At 47.5% G+C, this 12,162-nt stretch overlaps 1 protein-coding gene across 6 annotated transcripts in view; it reads right to left on the bottom strand.

Moving 5' to 3' along the window:
• Dixdc1 (DIX domain containing 1) overlaps positions 1-12,162 on the bottom strand; it is a 76,108-nt gene that overhangs the window by 31,604 nt on the left and 32,342 nt on the right. For 4 of the 6 annotated variants that reach the window (XM_029481900.2, XM_029481901.2, XM_029481899.2 and 1 more), the window contains 4 exons: positions 11,904-12,029; positions 8,890-9,121; positions 7,728-7,835; positions 1,075-1,187 (listed from right to left, as the gene is read on the bottom strand). In XM_029481900.2, the coding sequence (XP_029337760.1) occupies positions 1,075-1,187; positions 7,728-7,835; positions 8,890-9,121; positions 11,904-12,029 (579 nt within the window). Of the gene's footprint in view, positions 1-1,074; positions 1,188-4,364; positions 4,834-7,727; positions 7,836-8,889; positions 9,122-11,903; positions 12,030-12,162 lie in introns of those variants that run through there. The other 2 variants (XM_029481902.2, XM_029481903.2) reach the window with 2 other exon arrangements.

Below are 12,162 nucleotides of genomic sequence, written 5' to 3' on the forward strand. Positions count from 1 at the left end.
ATAAAAAAGAAACAAGCAAAAAAAAAAAAAAAGAAAAGAAACAATACCAACCCCCCCCCCAAAAAAAAGGCAAAAAGACCTCTTTGCTCCAGCATCCTTGTCTGCTTTGTACTAATTACTACATACATTGCCACTTACTGTGCATTATGGAATACAGAAGGATGTAAACTCTTTGAGCGAGCTTCTGTATTTCTAAGAAGTGCACAGTGACCATCTGAGTTGTAGGAGTAAAGATTTTAATGTAGGGCTGGGTGTGGTGGCCCATGCCTTTAATCCCAGCTCTACGGAGGGAGAGGCAGGTGGATCTCTGTGAGTTCGAGGCCAGCCTCGTCTACAATACAAAGAGTCCAGAACAGCTAGGGCTCTGTTACACAGAAAAATCCTACCTCAAAAACAAAAACAAAAACAAACAAAAATAATAAATAATTTAATGTAAAGATTAAGAGGTAAAGCAGAAAGGACCCAGCAGTATCCAATAAACTCTCCTCTCCGCCCTCTTCGTAGCCTTAAGAGTTTGACTCTGTGGGTGACTCTTGGGTCTCACAGTGTAGCCCAGGTTGGCTTGGAACTCACTAGGTAGTTTAGATGGCCCTAAATTTGTGACCCACCAGTCTCCATCTCCTGAGTACTGAGAGTACAGATGTGCACCCCCACCCCCCGTTCTCTGTTGCATGTTTATGGGCATTTTGGTTCAAACTATGTATTTCTGGCCCCAACCTAAATCAGCAAAGCACCAAAATTATCTTCACAAAATGGGAATAATAACTATTTACCCGAACAAAGCTTCTGACTGCCCCAGTGCCATTTATCTAATTCACAGGCAGTCGGCTAAAGGAGGGCTTCTCGAGGCTGGTGTGAGATTTTTCGGACAGACCAATACCAGGACTGACACTCTGTAAGAGGATAACTACGTTAATTGGCTCAAAGGCACTAGAGCCCTCTAGAGCTGACCCTCTATGCACAGACAGTGAAGGCAGACATGGCCAGGAAGCTTAGCAGTCAGAGGCACTGAAGACTTCAGGCTTTAACAGGCTCCCCTGAAACAACCCAGGCAGGCCGGCAGGCAGGCAGTACCTGTTCTGTTCTCTATTCCTTCAGAGGGAATAATCACGAAATCGGCCTTTTCCTCTGCCTGGGTTATAATGGATTCGCTCTTAGCACTGTGGATTGGACTGGGTGAAGTCAGACTGCGATCAAACAAAAGAGAAGAGAAGCAATCATTATGAGCAGGTATAGAAGACAGTTTTCACAGTTCATCTCAGAGGTATCTAATTTACACCATGCCTAACAGGATACATAGCTCACAATTAGAACAAATGAAATAAATGTTGAATGAATAAATGAAAAAAACAAAACAAAACACTAGTCCTTGGGAGTATTTTTGTTTTTCATGTTACTTAAAGATTTTATTTTTAATTATATATATGTGAGTATGTCTGTGTGTCGGGGTGGGGTGTGTGCACATGAATACAGGTGGGAGGTGTGGGATGTGTGTATATGTGCAGTGTGTGTGGGGTGTGCACTGTTAGGGGGGTGTGCATGTGAATACAGGTGCCTGTAGAAACCAGAAGGGTGTTGAGTTCCCTGGACCTGGAGTTTCAGAAGTTGTGAGCCGTTCTAGATGGGTATTAGGAACTGACACTGGGGTCTCTAGAAAAGCAAGAAGCACTCTTTACCACTGAGCCATGTCTCCTACACCCTAAGGAGTTTTTTCTATAATAAGGCTGCCTTTAAGCATACTTGATTAAAATGAGAGTTACCAGAATAGGCAATAAATCATTTTTTAAGAATTTTGGCCAGGTGTGGTGGCGCACACCTTTAATCCCAGCACTCGGGAGGCAGAGGCAGGCGGATTTCTGAGTTCGAGGCCAACCTGGTCTACAAAGTAAGTTCAGGACAGCCAGAGCTATACAGAGAAACCCTGTCTCGAAAAACCAAAAAAAAAAAAAAAAAAAAAAAGAATTTTGTGTATCCGCCATTATCATTTCATAGGCCCACATTCAGAGGATTCCATCAGCTTTTGGAGCTGGATCAAAATCATATTTCCAATAATCTGAGTCTCTTACAAGCAACCAGAGATCATCTCTAAGCTAACCCCAAGAGGAGTCACTAGTCACTACAGGAGATGGACTTGGGGCAGAGACTGCTGGGGTGGATGCAATGCTGGGATGGGCAGAAGGGCAGGGATTCATCCACAGGTGAACCAGAATAGAAGAGTGCAGGCTGGAGAGACAGCTTACTGCACAAGAGCACCTACTGCTCTTGCAGAGGACCCAGCCAGGTTCAAGTCCTAGCACCAACACAGTGGCTCAAAACCATCTGTGACTCCAGTTCCAGGGGATGTGACACCCTCTTCTGACCTCCACAGGCACCAGGCACACATGTGGTGCACAGATGTAGAATGCAGGCAAAACAGTCATACGCATAAAAACAACCCCTTTCTTTAAAATAGGAGGGGCCACAGGGCGAAGAACACTCTGCTAGTGGCAGCTGAATGGAAGGAAGCTCACGTGATTAGCTCTGACTGAAGAATTATCATCATCTTTGCCACAGTTTCATAGTTTCAAATCATCTTGAGACACCACCTTTCAATACTTCCTCTTCTGATGTACCTTTGGGAGGAACTGTAGAGCTTTTTCCGGGAAGCAGTTTTAACTCTTCCCATGGGCAAGACAAGATGGGAACATGAGGCTGATTATCTAAGGGATCCAGAGGTCAGGGGAGCCCTTTCTCCTCACACTACACTATGAGAACATCAGCTCTCACACAATCTCAGGAGCTGTGGCATCTATGGCTCTGCCCCCCTCTTAGGAATTCTTTCCGAATCCATCACCCAGACAACAGTCAAGTGTCTAGGACTCACTGACCCCCTTAATGTGCCCCTGACATCTCGCACACAGGCTAATCCTCACAACCACAAGCAGGAGTTAACATTTCCTCTTCCCAGAAACCAGAGAAAAACTAAAGACAAGCGCAGTGGAAGGAGCCAGACTTCAACATCTGTGGACCAGTGTCTCGCCGGTCTCCACAGCTGACCAGCTTTAGTGGAGATGCCCCGATTGGTACTCTGCTCTCTTCCTTCTTAAAACATTTAAGAAAAAAATTTAAAGCTTCGCATCATTGCAGATCAAAGTAAACGGCTTTATCTAAATATCTGTAGGTGCATAGATCAAACCGGTGAGACCTGCGAGGGGCAGCAAGTAGTGTTCCGAAATGTTGACTGTTTTCTGTAACTCTCTTATCTATTTCCACTATATAGGCAATCTGACCTCTAGGCCAACATGACTTTACAGCCAAAAAGCTGTAAAGGGTCTGTGTCCTTGATAAAGAGAGATTTATGAGTGCCCAGGCCCCAGCATTTACCACTTACAAAACTGGGAATCTAGGCGCACAAAGCCTTTGTAAGCTGCTCCTCTTCCTCAGCTGACAAGGTGCTAGGCTAACAAGCCCCACTGCCTGCACCTGGCTGGACCACAGGAGGGATGTGAGAGACAAACCGGAGGGAGGGCGTAGTGGGGATCTAGGATGCTGAGAAACGGCTTTCCTAAAAGCACAGACGCATGCCCAGTTCCACCTCTCCCCTCCAAGAGCGTTGCCTCCCATATAAGGGCAGAAGGAGGCGGACGTCTGGATACCCAACCCCACCGGGGGAGTGGCAGAGCAGCCAGAGGAAAACAACATTTCTTTTTCTTGAAATGAGACTGCCAGGGTAAGGCCACGGAGGTAAGACTAGGAAACTAGACGGCCAAGATCAAGGACCTCGGAGGGAGGGAAATCCTGAGGTGTGTGTCAGAGCAGCAGCACCTTCCTAGAAAAGGAAGGAGCTTTTAATCTTCCGCCTCAGGTCTGGGGAAGGAATCTTCGTGCTAATTAACTGTAAGACCTGGGCTCCTCCCTAACTCGTTTCAAAGTCCTACTTGACAAACAAGTAATTTCTATTTACCATCATAATCCTCTCTGAGAACTACAATAATCCCGTCAGAGAACTGATGACTACAAATTGGTCCTATATATACATTTCTTGATCTACTATCTCACCAATATTAATTTGTTAAACCAGTAAACCCCAACAAAGATATTGCTAAATTAGACTTACATCAATTTTTTAAATGGGTAATAGATGAAATCAAAGAGTCCTGTCGCCCCTCTAAGTGCTTCCATTAGCAGACACACAGACTGAATCTGTGTGTGGAGCCTCGAGTCGGCTCAAATTCCTAAAATCTAGAGCTAATCCCACACCAGCAGCCTGTTCTCACAAAACAGCGCCCCCAATCATCTCTTGTCGGGGACCAACCACGACCCCCTGTCCTGGCCCAGCTTCCCCTCATTTCCCCACCTCAAGAGCCAAAGCGGCTTCAGCTCACCATTTGACTTGTGTCCCTCCCATGGTCCCCTCCTGGCTCTGGCTTCAGCAAGCCTGCTTCCCTGGGTGAGGTGGGAGGCTGAGCGTCACATCACTCCTAAATTCTGGCATGTCCCCCTGCACCGGGGCTCGAAGAACGGTTCCAGAGATCAGCCAGCCAGCGGAACGGTTCGACCAGGTTCCCGAAGAAAGTAGGAAAGGCAGGGGTAGGCGTCCTGGTCCGAGGGACCAGGATGCTCCCTTAGGGTGAAGCGTACTGTCCCGGTAGCTCAGACACCGCAGCAGCGGAGCCCCAGCGGAAGCCGCCTCCCATCGGCGGCGGCCGGTCGCTGGCAGCTGCATCTCGGTCCTTGCTGTCGCGCGGCTCCGAGCATCCCCCCGGACAGCCGCATCTTTAACCTATCTCCCTCGGGGCAAGAGGCTCCGGTAGCTCCAGCTGAGCGTCGAGTGGAGTCCCGTGTGCGGTGCTCCCGCTCGGCGCCGCCTCCCGATCCCTCCCTGCACCCCCCCCCCGCTCCTCCCCCTCCCAGGCTGTCACACGCGGCCAGGCAGCGCTGGGCTTCGACCCAAGCGCTGCCGACAGCTCTGGGCAGAGAGGTAAGGGTGCGGGCTGAGGCTGGGGCCAGGGGCGCGGTCTGGACCTGGCGGGGCTGAGGGCGATGGGAGCTCGGGAAGCGGCGGGGGATGGGCGGCGCGGTGGCAAAACCTCGTGGATCTGATAGTCCTGGTGCCTAGAAGCTCAGCAACGTAGACGTTGCTGTTCCTCTCTGACCCCTCCCTCCTTAAACGCGCGGTTTCAAGACTGACCTAACCGGGACTACTCAGCCCCCGCTCTCCAAGGATAGGGAGATGCTGGCAGGATGGAGACTAGAGCTCCCCCAACCTCCAGCAAACCTACAGACCCCCGCCTGTCTGCGGCTCCCACCTTCCTTACCCTTCCTGTGCTGCCCCCCTCCGCCCCCGCCAACACACTATCAACAACCCCCCCCCACACACACACACACACACTAAAGGATTGTTCTGCTTGAATACAGTGAGAGGCTGGCCTGTTTACTGGAGCAACAGGAGGATTGAGCTTTGCCATCCTTGAGAAGCAGCAGGGGAGGGTGTTTTGACACTACAGGATGTCTATCCCATATTCACAGCTACACTCCACCCAAACCTGCAACATCTCCAAGATTCCTGTTTTTTAGGGGTCACGGGGCCATTATGTGGTGATGGAAGTGGGCAAATGGCAGAACCTGCTAAGAAGCTCTTCTTTCTTGAGGAATCAGTAAAGAAATAGGCAGAGTGCTGGCTCTACACCACAGAACACGGTAAAATTAGGAAAGAGGAAACCAGGGAAAGGTACTGTGTTTTAACACATCTATGAACTGTTGCCATTGACCCAACACAGCCTCTGTCTGGGGGGTTCCTCACACTGATCTCACAGCTCCAACTACAATCTGAGTCCTGCCTAGAGCAAGGAAGCAGTCACCCCTAGGAGACTCAGACTCTAATTCATAGGCACACTCGGGCTCAGGACAGCCAAAGGCCAGCAGACATGCAGGAAGCAATAGACCTCGTTATACAACAAAACTGCCTTTGATTCTGTACTGACATAGACAGTCACAGCCACAAGCAAAAGAACAACGGTTTAAAAGTCTCATTAAAAGCACACCTACTGCTTCATGGTAGAGTTTCTTTGGGGCCTGGTCAAAATGCCCTCTACCTGGATAGAGGCGAGCTTTACACAAAATTATGGAGGCACTACACTGAACATTGATGTGCTTAAAGGTGAATTGTATGTTGTAAATCCATTTCAGAAATAAAAACTACACCCATTATATGTAAACATTTTAAAGTCGAGCTGGGCTAGCAGTATGTTGAGATGATGGAAAGAGTTCCACAGGACCTCAATACATCAGCAAACCATCTGTCAAACAGGACAGGACTGTATGAGCGGAAAAAAGCAGAAGGAAGTAAAAAAGACAGAAAAGACACAGAAGGCACAAGGAGACTTAAATAGATCAGAGCGTGCTGGGTTGGAGTAGGAGGGAAAAGATCATCAGAGGATACGTTAAATACAACTCAGCAACAAAACCAAGTCAGCAAGTAGGCCGGGGATGTGTTTATAGGGGCACAATCTACATGAGCCAGGACAATCATCCTTTCCTGCCACTATACTTGGCACCGGTCAGGCTTTTATTAGTGCAGAGTGTCCTATTCTGGCCCCTGCACTTGGCTCTAAGGGAAGCAGACACCCTGTCGACGAGAGTCACAAACACCCATAGCCCACTTAAATGCATACTAATGTGCCCCAATTCCCAGTCCTATAAACGAATGTGGAAATGCTAATGCGTCAGTCAGTCCTGCCCAAGTTTCCTTTCTTGCCCGGAGCTTTTTCCAGCCTTCTGTGGCTGTAACTAAAGATTCAGCCTCAGCCTGCAGGACAGTGCCAGGGAAATGACGTTCATAAACATTAGCAGCTGATACACAAACATGGGGCTGGGCTGGACTCTGAAGGGCCCAGTCACGCCCCCCATGTGGTCACAGCTAACTACTGTCGCTGGGCTAGCACCACTTCTGTGGGCGGGGAATTCACTGGCATTGTTTCCCATGCTTCTGTCGGCACAGAACCCACAGGTATTCAAGAGCTAGTCCTCGAATGCCAAGCATACACTGAGGGAAGCAAAAGAGGTTAGGTTCAGTACTAGGGGTTGAACACAGGACCTCTGGCAAGCACTACCACTAAGCAATACACACACCCAGCGGTGGGGAGCTGAAGAAGCCATGGGTAGATAGTAAGGAGTGGATGAAACTCCTGAGTGACCTGGACATAGTCATGTCGGGAACCAATGCCTCAGACCCATGGGAAATTGGCAAAGCCTTCCCCAAGACTGGTCAACTGTTAAAGCCTTCCTCTGGTGTAAATGCAAATATTGACAATAGGCAGGTATGAATATTTACTAATGATTGACCAGTGTGTACAAAAACTAGCAAGTCTTGGTTGGATGGTTACAGCCTGGGACTGTTCATTTAGAGACCAACAAAGACCAGCTCACTCTTCCCCCTCTGTGCTGTACCTACTAAATACACTGGGGGTTCCAGGCTGCATGCAGTAGGTAGTACCACTCATAAGAGTGCACAGACCCCAGCTGACCCCACCTTTCTGGTGTATGTGTGGGTCATTTCTTTAGTGTTTCCCCTTTCTTCACTCCCTCACTACCCCAGTCAGGTTTCCAGGCCCAAGCCTAGAGGTCCGTGGCACTCAACCGCACAGGTGCCTTCTAGCTTTTGGTCTTGGTACTTAAGACTCAGACTCCCCAAAGAATGCACCTTTCTGCCAAGACTGTAAAGGTAAAGAACGGAAGGCCATGATTACCTGGAGCAGCTGGACTCAGACGGGGACTTCTGTTGACCTTCATATTGCTGCACAAGAGCCCGCACACTCCAGTAAGGGTTCTCAATCTCTTCGTCCATGCTGGCATTCCTAGAGGCATGGGGATGGGGGTGGGGTGGGGACCAGAAAAGAGGACTGTGTTAGCCCTTCAGGTCAGCTCAGCTCTGCAGAAAATACACATGTCCTGCCATTCAGTGTGCAGTGCCGGCAAGAAGATGAAAGAGGGAGCCGGGCAGCCTGGCACACACCTGTCATACCAGCATCCGGAGGCAGAGGCAGGAGGATCAGGAGTTTGAAGCCAGCCTGGGCTACATAGCAAGATCTTGTCTACAATCTCACATACACAGAGAGAGAGAGAGAGAGAGAGAGAGAGAGAGAGAGAGAGAGAGAGAGAGAGAAGAAATATATACATTTAGAAGGTGAACAATTTAAAACAAAACAAAAAAACCCTGCCTTCTTTTAAGTCATTTAAAACCTAGTAGTGAAGGCAACGCCTGTGACACACCTCACCTTGGGGTCATGTTCTCCTTTAGCAACTACACAACCCTCAAAGCACTTCCTACCAAGAAGTTTCAAGGCAGTGTGGCCTTGTGGATACAACCTAGGACACAACCTCCCCCAGATGGACTACATATCTCCCAGTGGAGAAAACACACTGTGCCAACCACTTATATTTAAACTTTCAGCCTGAGAGCGAATTTCCACACATGGTTTCTTACATTCTGCGAGCTGCAAACTAAACAGCTCAGAGGAAGAGGCTTAGCACGGCTTGCTGCTGTGAGCCTGTAATCCTAGCTATTCTTGAAGTTTAGACAGCAGGAGCCTGACTGTACTACAGAGTGAGTTTGAGGCCAGACTGGATAGCTTAACGGGACCTGGTCTCAAAATAAGACATAAGTAGGCTGAGGGTATGACACAGGAGTAGAGCTCTTGCTCAGCAGGCAGAAGGGCTCTAGGTTCACTAGCCAGTGTCATCAAAAGAGGCCAAGCTTTTCTCACTAAGATTTTTCCTCCCAGACCCCCTCTCCGTTATCTTTTTTGCAGTGTGGGGCTCTTTGGTTGATGTTTCCATCTACTTGTACTGTAGTTATCTGAGCAAAGCAATACCAGCGAGAGGAACCAGTCCCCTTCCCCAGATTTTTACCTCTGTCTGTATCGGAAGACATCCCGTCCTGACCTTGACACATCATGGCACACATCAGCCAGAGCAGCAGCGGCTCCTTGGGCCACAGCGGTGGCACAGTGTGGTTGATGACTCTGCACGGGGGCTTTGGAGTCTCGCCCCTGGCTCACTGTCCTGCTAGAGCCGGGTTTAAAATGAGCTGCCAAGGCAAGGACCAGCCTCATGATGGACTTCAGGTTTCCTTCCACAATATCTAAAGGATAAGATAGATCAAAAGGTGCTGAGAGGGGCACAGGGGCTGTGGATGGATGCATTTAATATATATCACTGGTATTATAGTAAACCAGGCAGGCTGTCTCTATTATCATAAAGCCACGTTCAATGAGGGACACAGAAGGTTTAAAAGAAATTACAGTAAAGTATCATAATAAAATGGTTAGCTAAGGGAGGTACATGGGGTCTTCAGGAGTTCATGGGGAGTTACCTTAGAGGTATCAAGGATGTATTACTAGAGGAGGTGAGTTCTCCATTGAGGCTGTATGAGGGTGATGCTTTATTAGCTAGTAGGAGAGGAATAAGAACAGTCCGGGAAAAGGTACATGCAAGGCTCCAGAGGTCAGTATAATAGGGTGATATCATCTGTTAGGAGAGCTATGGGCCACATGTGGCTACTGAGCACTTAAATGCTACTACTCTGAACTGAAATGTGCTCTAAGCAAGCACTATAATTAGATATTATGTAAATATCTTACACACATACACATGCACACACACGCACACACACGCACACAGAGGAATGCAAAAGATATCAGACAGTATAAAGATAATATGTGGAGCTGGAGAGATGGCTCAGTGGATAAGACTACTGAGTACTCTTTCCAGAGGACCCAGGTTTGATTCCCAGCACCCACAGGGCAGCTCACAAGCATCTGAAACTCCAGTCATAGGGGAGCGGATGCATCGTCTGACCTCTGAGAGCACCAGGCACACACACAATGCACAGACATACATGCAAGGCAGAATTTCTATACACATAAAAATAAGTAAAATAAAATGTAAAGTATCTTAGTATTGACTTCACCGTAAAGTGATCATGTTATGGGCATAGATAAAATGTTATTAAAATTATTTTCAGTCCTTGTTATTTATAATGTGGCTTTGGAAACCCTTTAAATACTTATATGACATGTGTTATATATCTATGGTCCAGCACTATGGTGGAGAAAGCCAGAGAGTTTGTTTTGGCGCGAGCCCCAGAGCTCAGCAGGAGAAGAGAACGCTGAGAAAGGGGAGGAATGAAAGGGTGGGTCCTATGGGACCAGGGGAGCTATAGGAAAGGTGCTAGATTTTCTCCAAGTGACTTCTGGATGCACAGTGGTAGGTAGCACATGATATGTACTCTTGGCTCATTCCAGCTGTGGCAAGGAAAGCTAAGGGGGGAGGGAAACCGAGGCAGCAGGACTAATTAGGGAATACTGAGCCTCTTCAGGTAAAAGATAGTGAGTAGAGTCTTCCCTTAAAATAGCCCACTTTACTGGGCCAGATCCCCAAGCCCACTCCACATGGGGACCGGATCAAAGCTATCACTGCACTCTGCTTGCTGCCCTAGAAAAAAAGAGGAAAGAACAGACACACACACACACACACACACACACACACACACGGACACACATTCTGAGAAGTTCTGGTTAAAGTTAATACATGGAAATGAATACAATTCCATTGTTTGGATCTATAGCCCGTCAAATGGACAAGGATTATTTGCTGTCTTCTTTCAGATGCTCCAAATGGTCACTATTGTTCACCTGAGTAACTTCAAACACACACAACACCAATTATCCAACATGAAAGAAGGGGTTCTTTCCGCCCTCATGCTAACAAACTAACCTACAGGCAACAGACCCAGAAGCTGGAGCTCAACAGAACCAGAAAAAACATCAAAAGAAGGAGGCCTCTGCTGTCTAAGGACGCCTTCGTGAGTGTGTCCTTACAGCGTGGGCAAAGGTCATGCCACTGCAGGAGACTACAGAAATAAAGGCTGCAGGGCCCCTTCTGTCTGCAGGGAATGGTCTCACAGAAAGAAAAAAAAAGAAGCTATAAAATAATTTCTTTTTAAGCTAAATGTGGTACATATCTCTAATCCCAGAATATAAAATAACAGAGGCAGAAGAAACACCTAACTTGAGGAAAGCCTAAGACACAGCAAATTCCAGGCCAGCCAGGGCTACACAGTGAGACCCTGTCTTGAAAAAAAGAGTGATATATATGATAAAATATGTATGCACACACACACACACAGAGAGAGAGAGAGAGAGAGAGAGAGAGAGAGAGAGAGAGAGAGAGAGAGAGAGAGAGAGAGAGAGGCTGGGAGGAACTAGAGCTGTGTCTCAGTTGATCCAGTGCTGCCTAGCATTCACAAAGCTCTGGGTTCAGTCCCCAGCACTAGCTGGGTGACGGTGTAGTTTTGTAATCTGAGCACCGAAGAGACGGAAGCCAGAGGGTCAGAAATTCAAGGTCATTCTTGGCTACACTGCAATTTCAAGACCAGTCTGGGGTACATAAGACCCTATCTAAGAAAAGAAAGAAAAAGAAAGAAAGAAAAATAGAAGAAATAAGATAGTTTCTTCTAGGAAATTGAATGGGAAAATGTAAGTTATGATGGTTTGTACTTGATCATAAAACCCAAAGAACTCAAAAAGAAACGCAATCTGTCTTCATCCTTGACAATTTAAATGAGACATTCCAAAATTAATATCTCAGTTTTGTCATTTATTCTTATACCATTAATTTCCCCACACACATTCAAGCAGACCTATATTCAATTCAAATTAGTGGAGAGCTTCTCCCTCTAGCCAGGTCTCTGCAGCCCTGGGATTTCAGTACTCCATCACTGTCTTCATAGAAAAATGATACAACACCATGGGCCCACTCCTCTTCCAGTCTGCTCAGAACTGTTGGCCCCGGGGCCATGTGGCCAAGGGGGGCTCTTCACTCGATGCTCAGTGTTTCTTCCCCAGGATGAGGTGCTAACTGACCTTTCGCTGAAGTCTGATGCATCCGAATCTTTTTGGAAGCCACAAACTGAAGGACCCTCTCCACATTACTCTTCATCTCTTGTTGGTTACTGGGACTCAGCTGCACTCCAGTCAGCTTTTCTCCTGCTGTGAGGAGAAGAACAACAACAACAACAACACATACATCAGAAGGAAGAACATTATCACCGTTACAGAGAGCCAGGCACAAGGCTGAGGGTGCAAACACTCAAGTTCTCTATTAATAAATAAGTGAGGTAAG

The sequence above is a fragment of the Mus caroli genome, unplaced genomic scaffold (assembly GCF_978045245.1).
Source record: "Mus caroli unplaced genomic scaffold, Mus_caroli_1 scaffold_11, whole genome shotgun sequence".
NCBI lineage: Eukaryota > Metazoa > Chordata > Mammalia > Rodentia > Muridae > Mus > Mus caroli.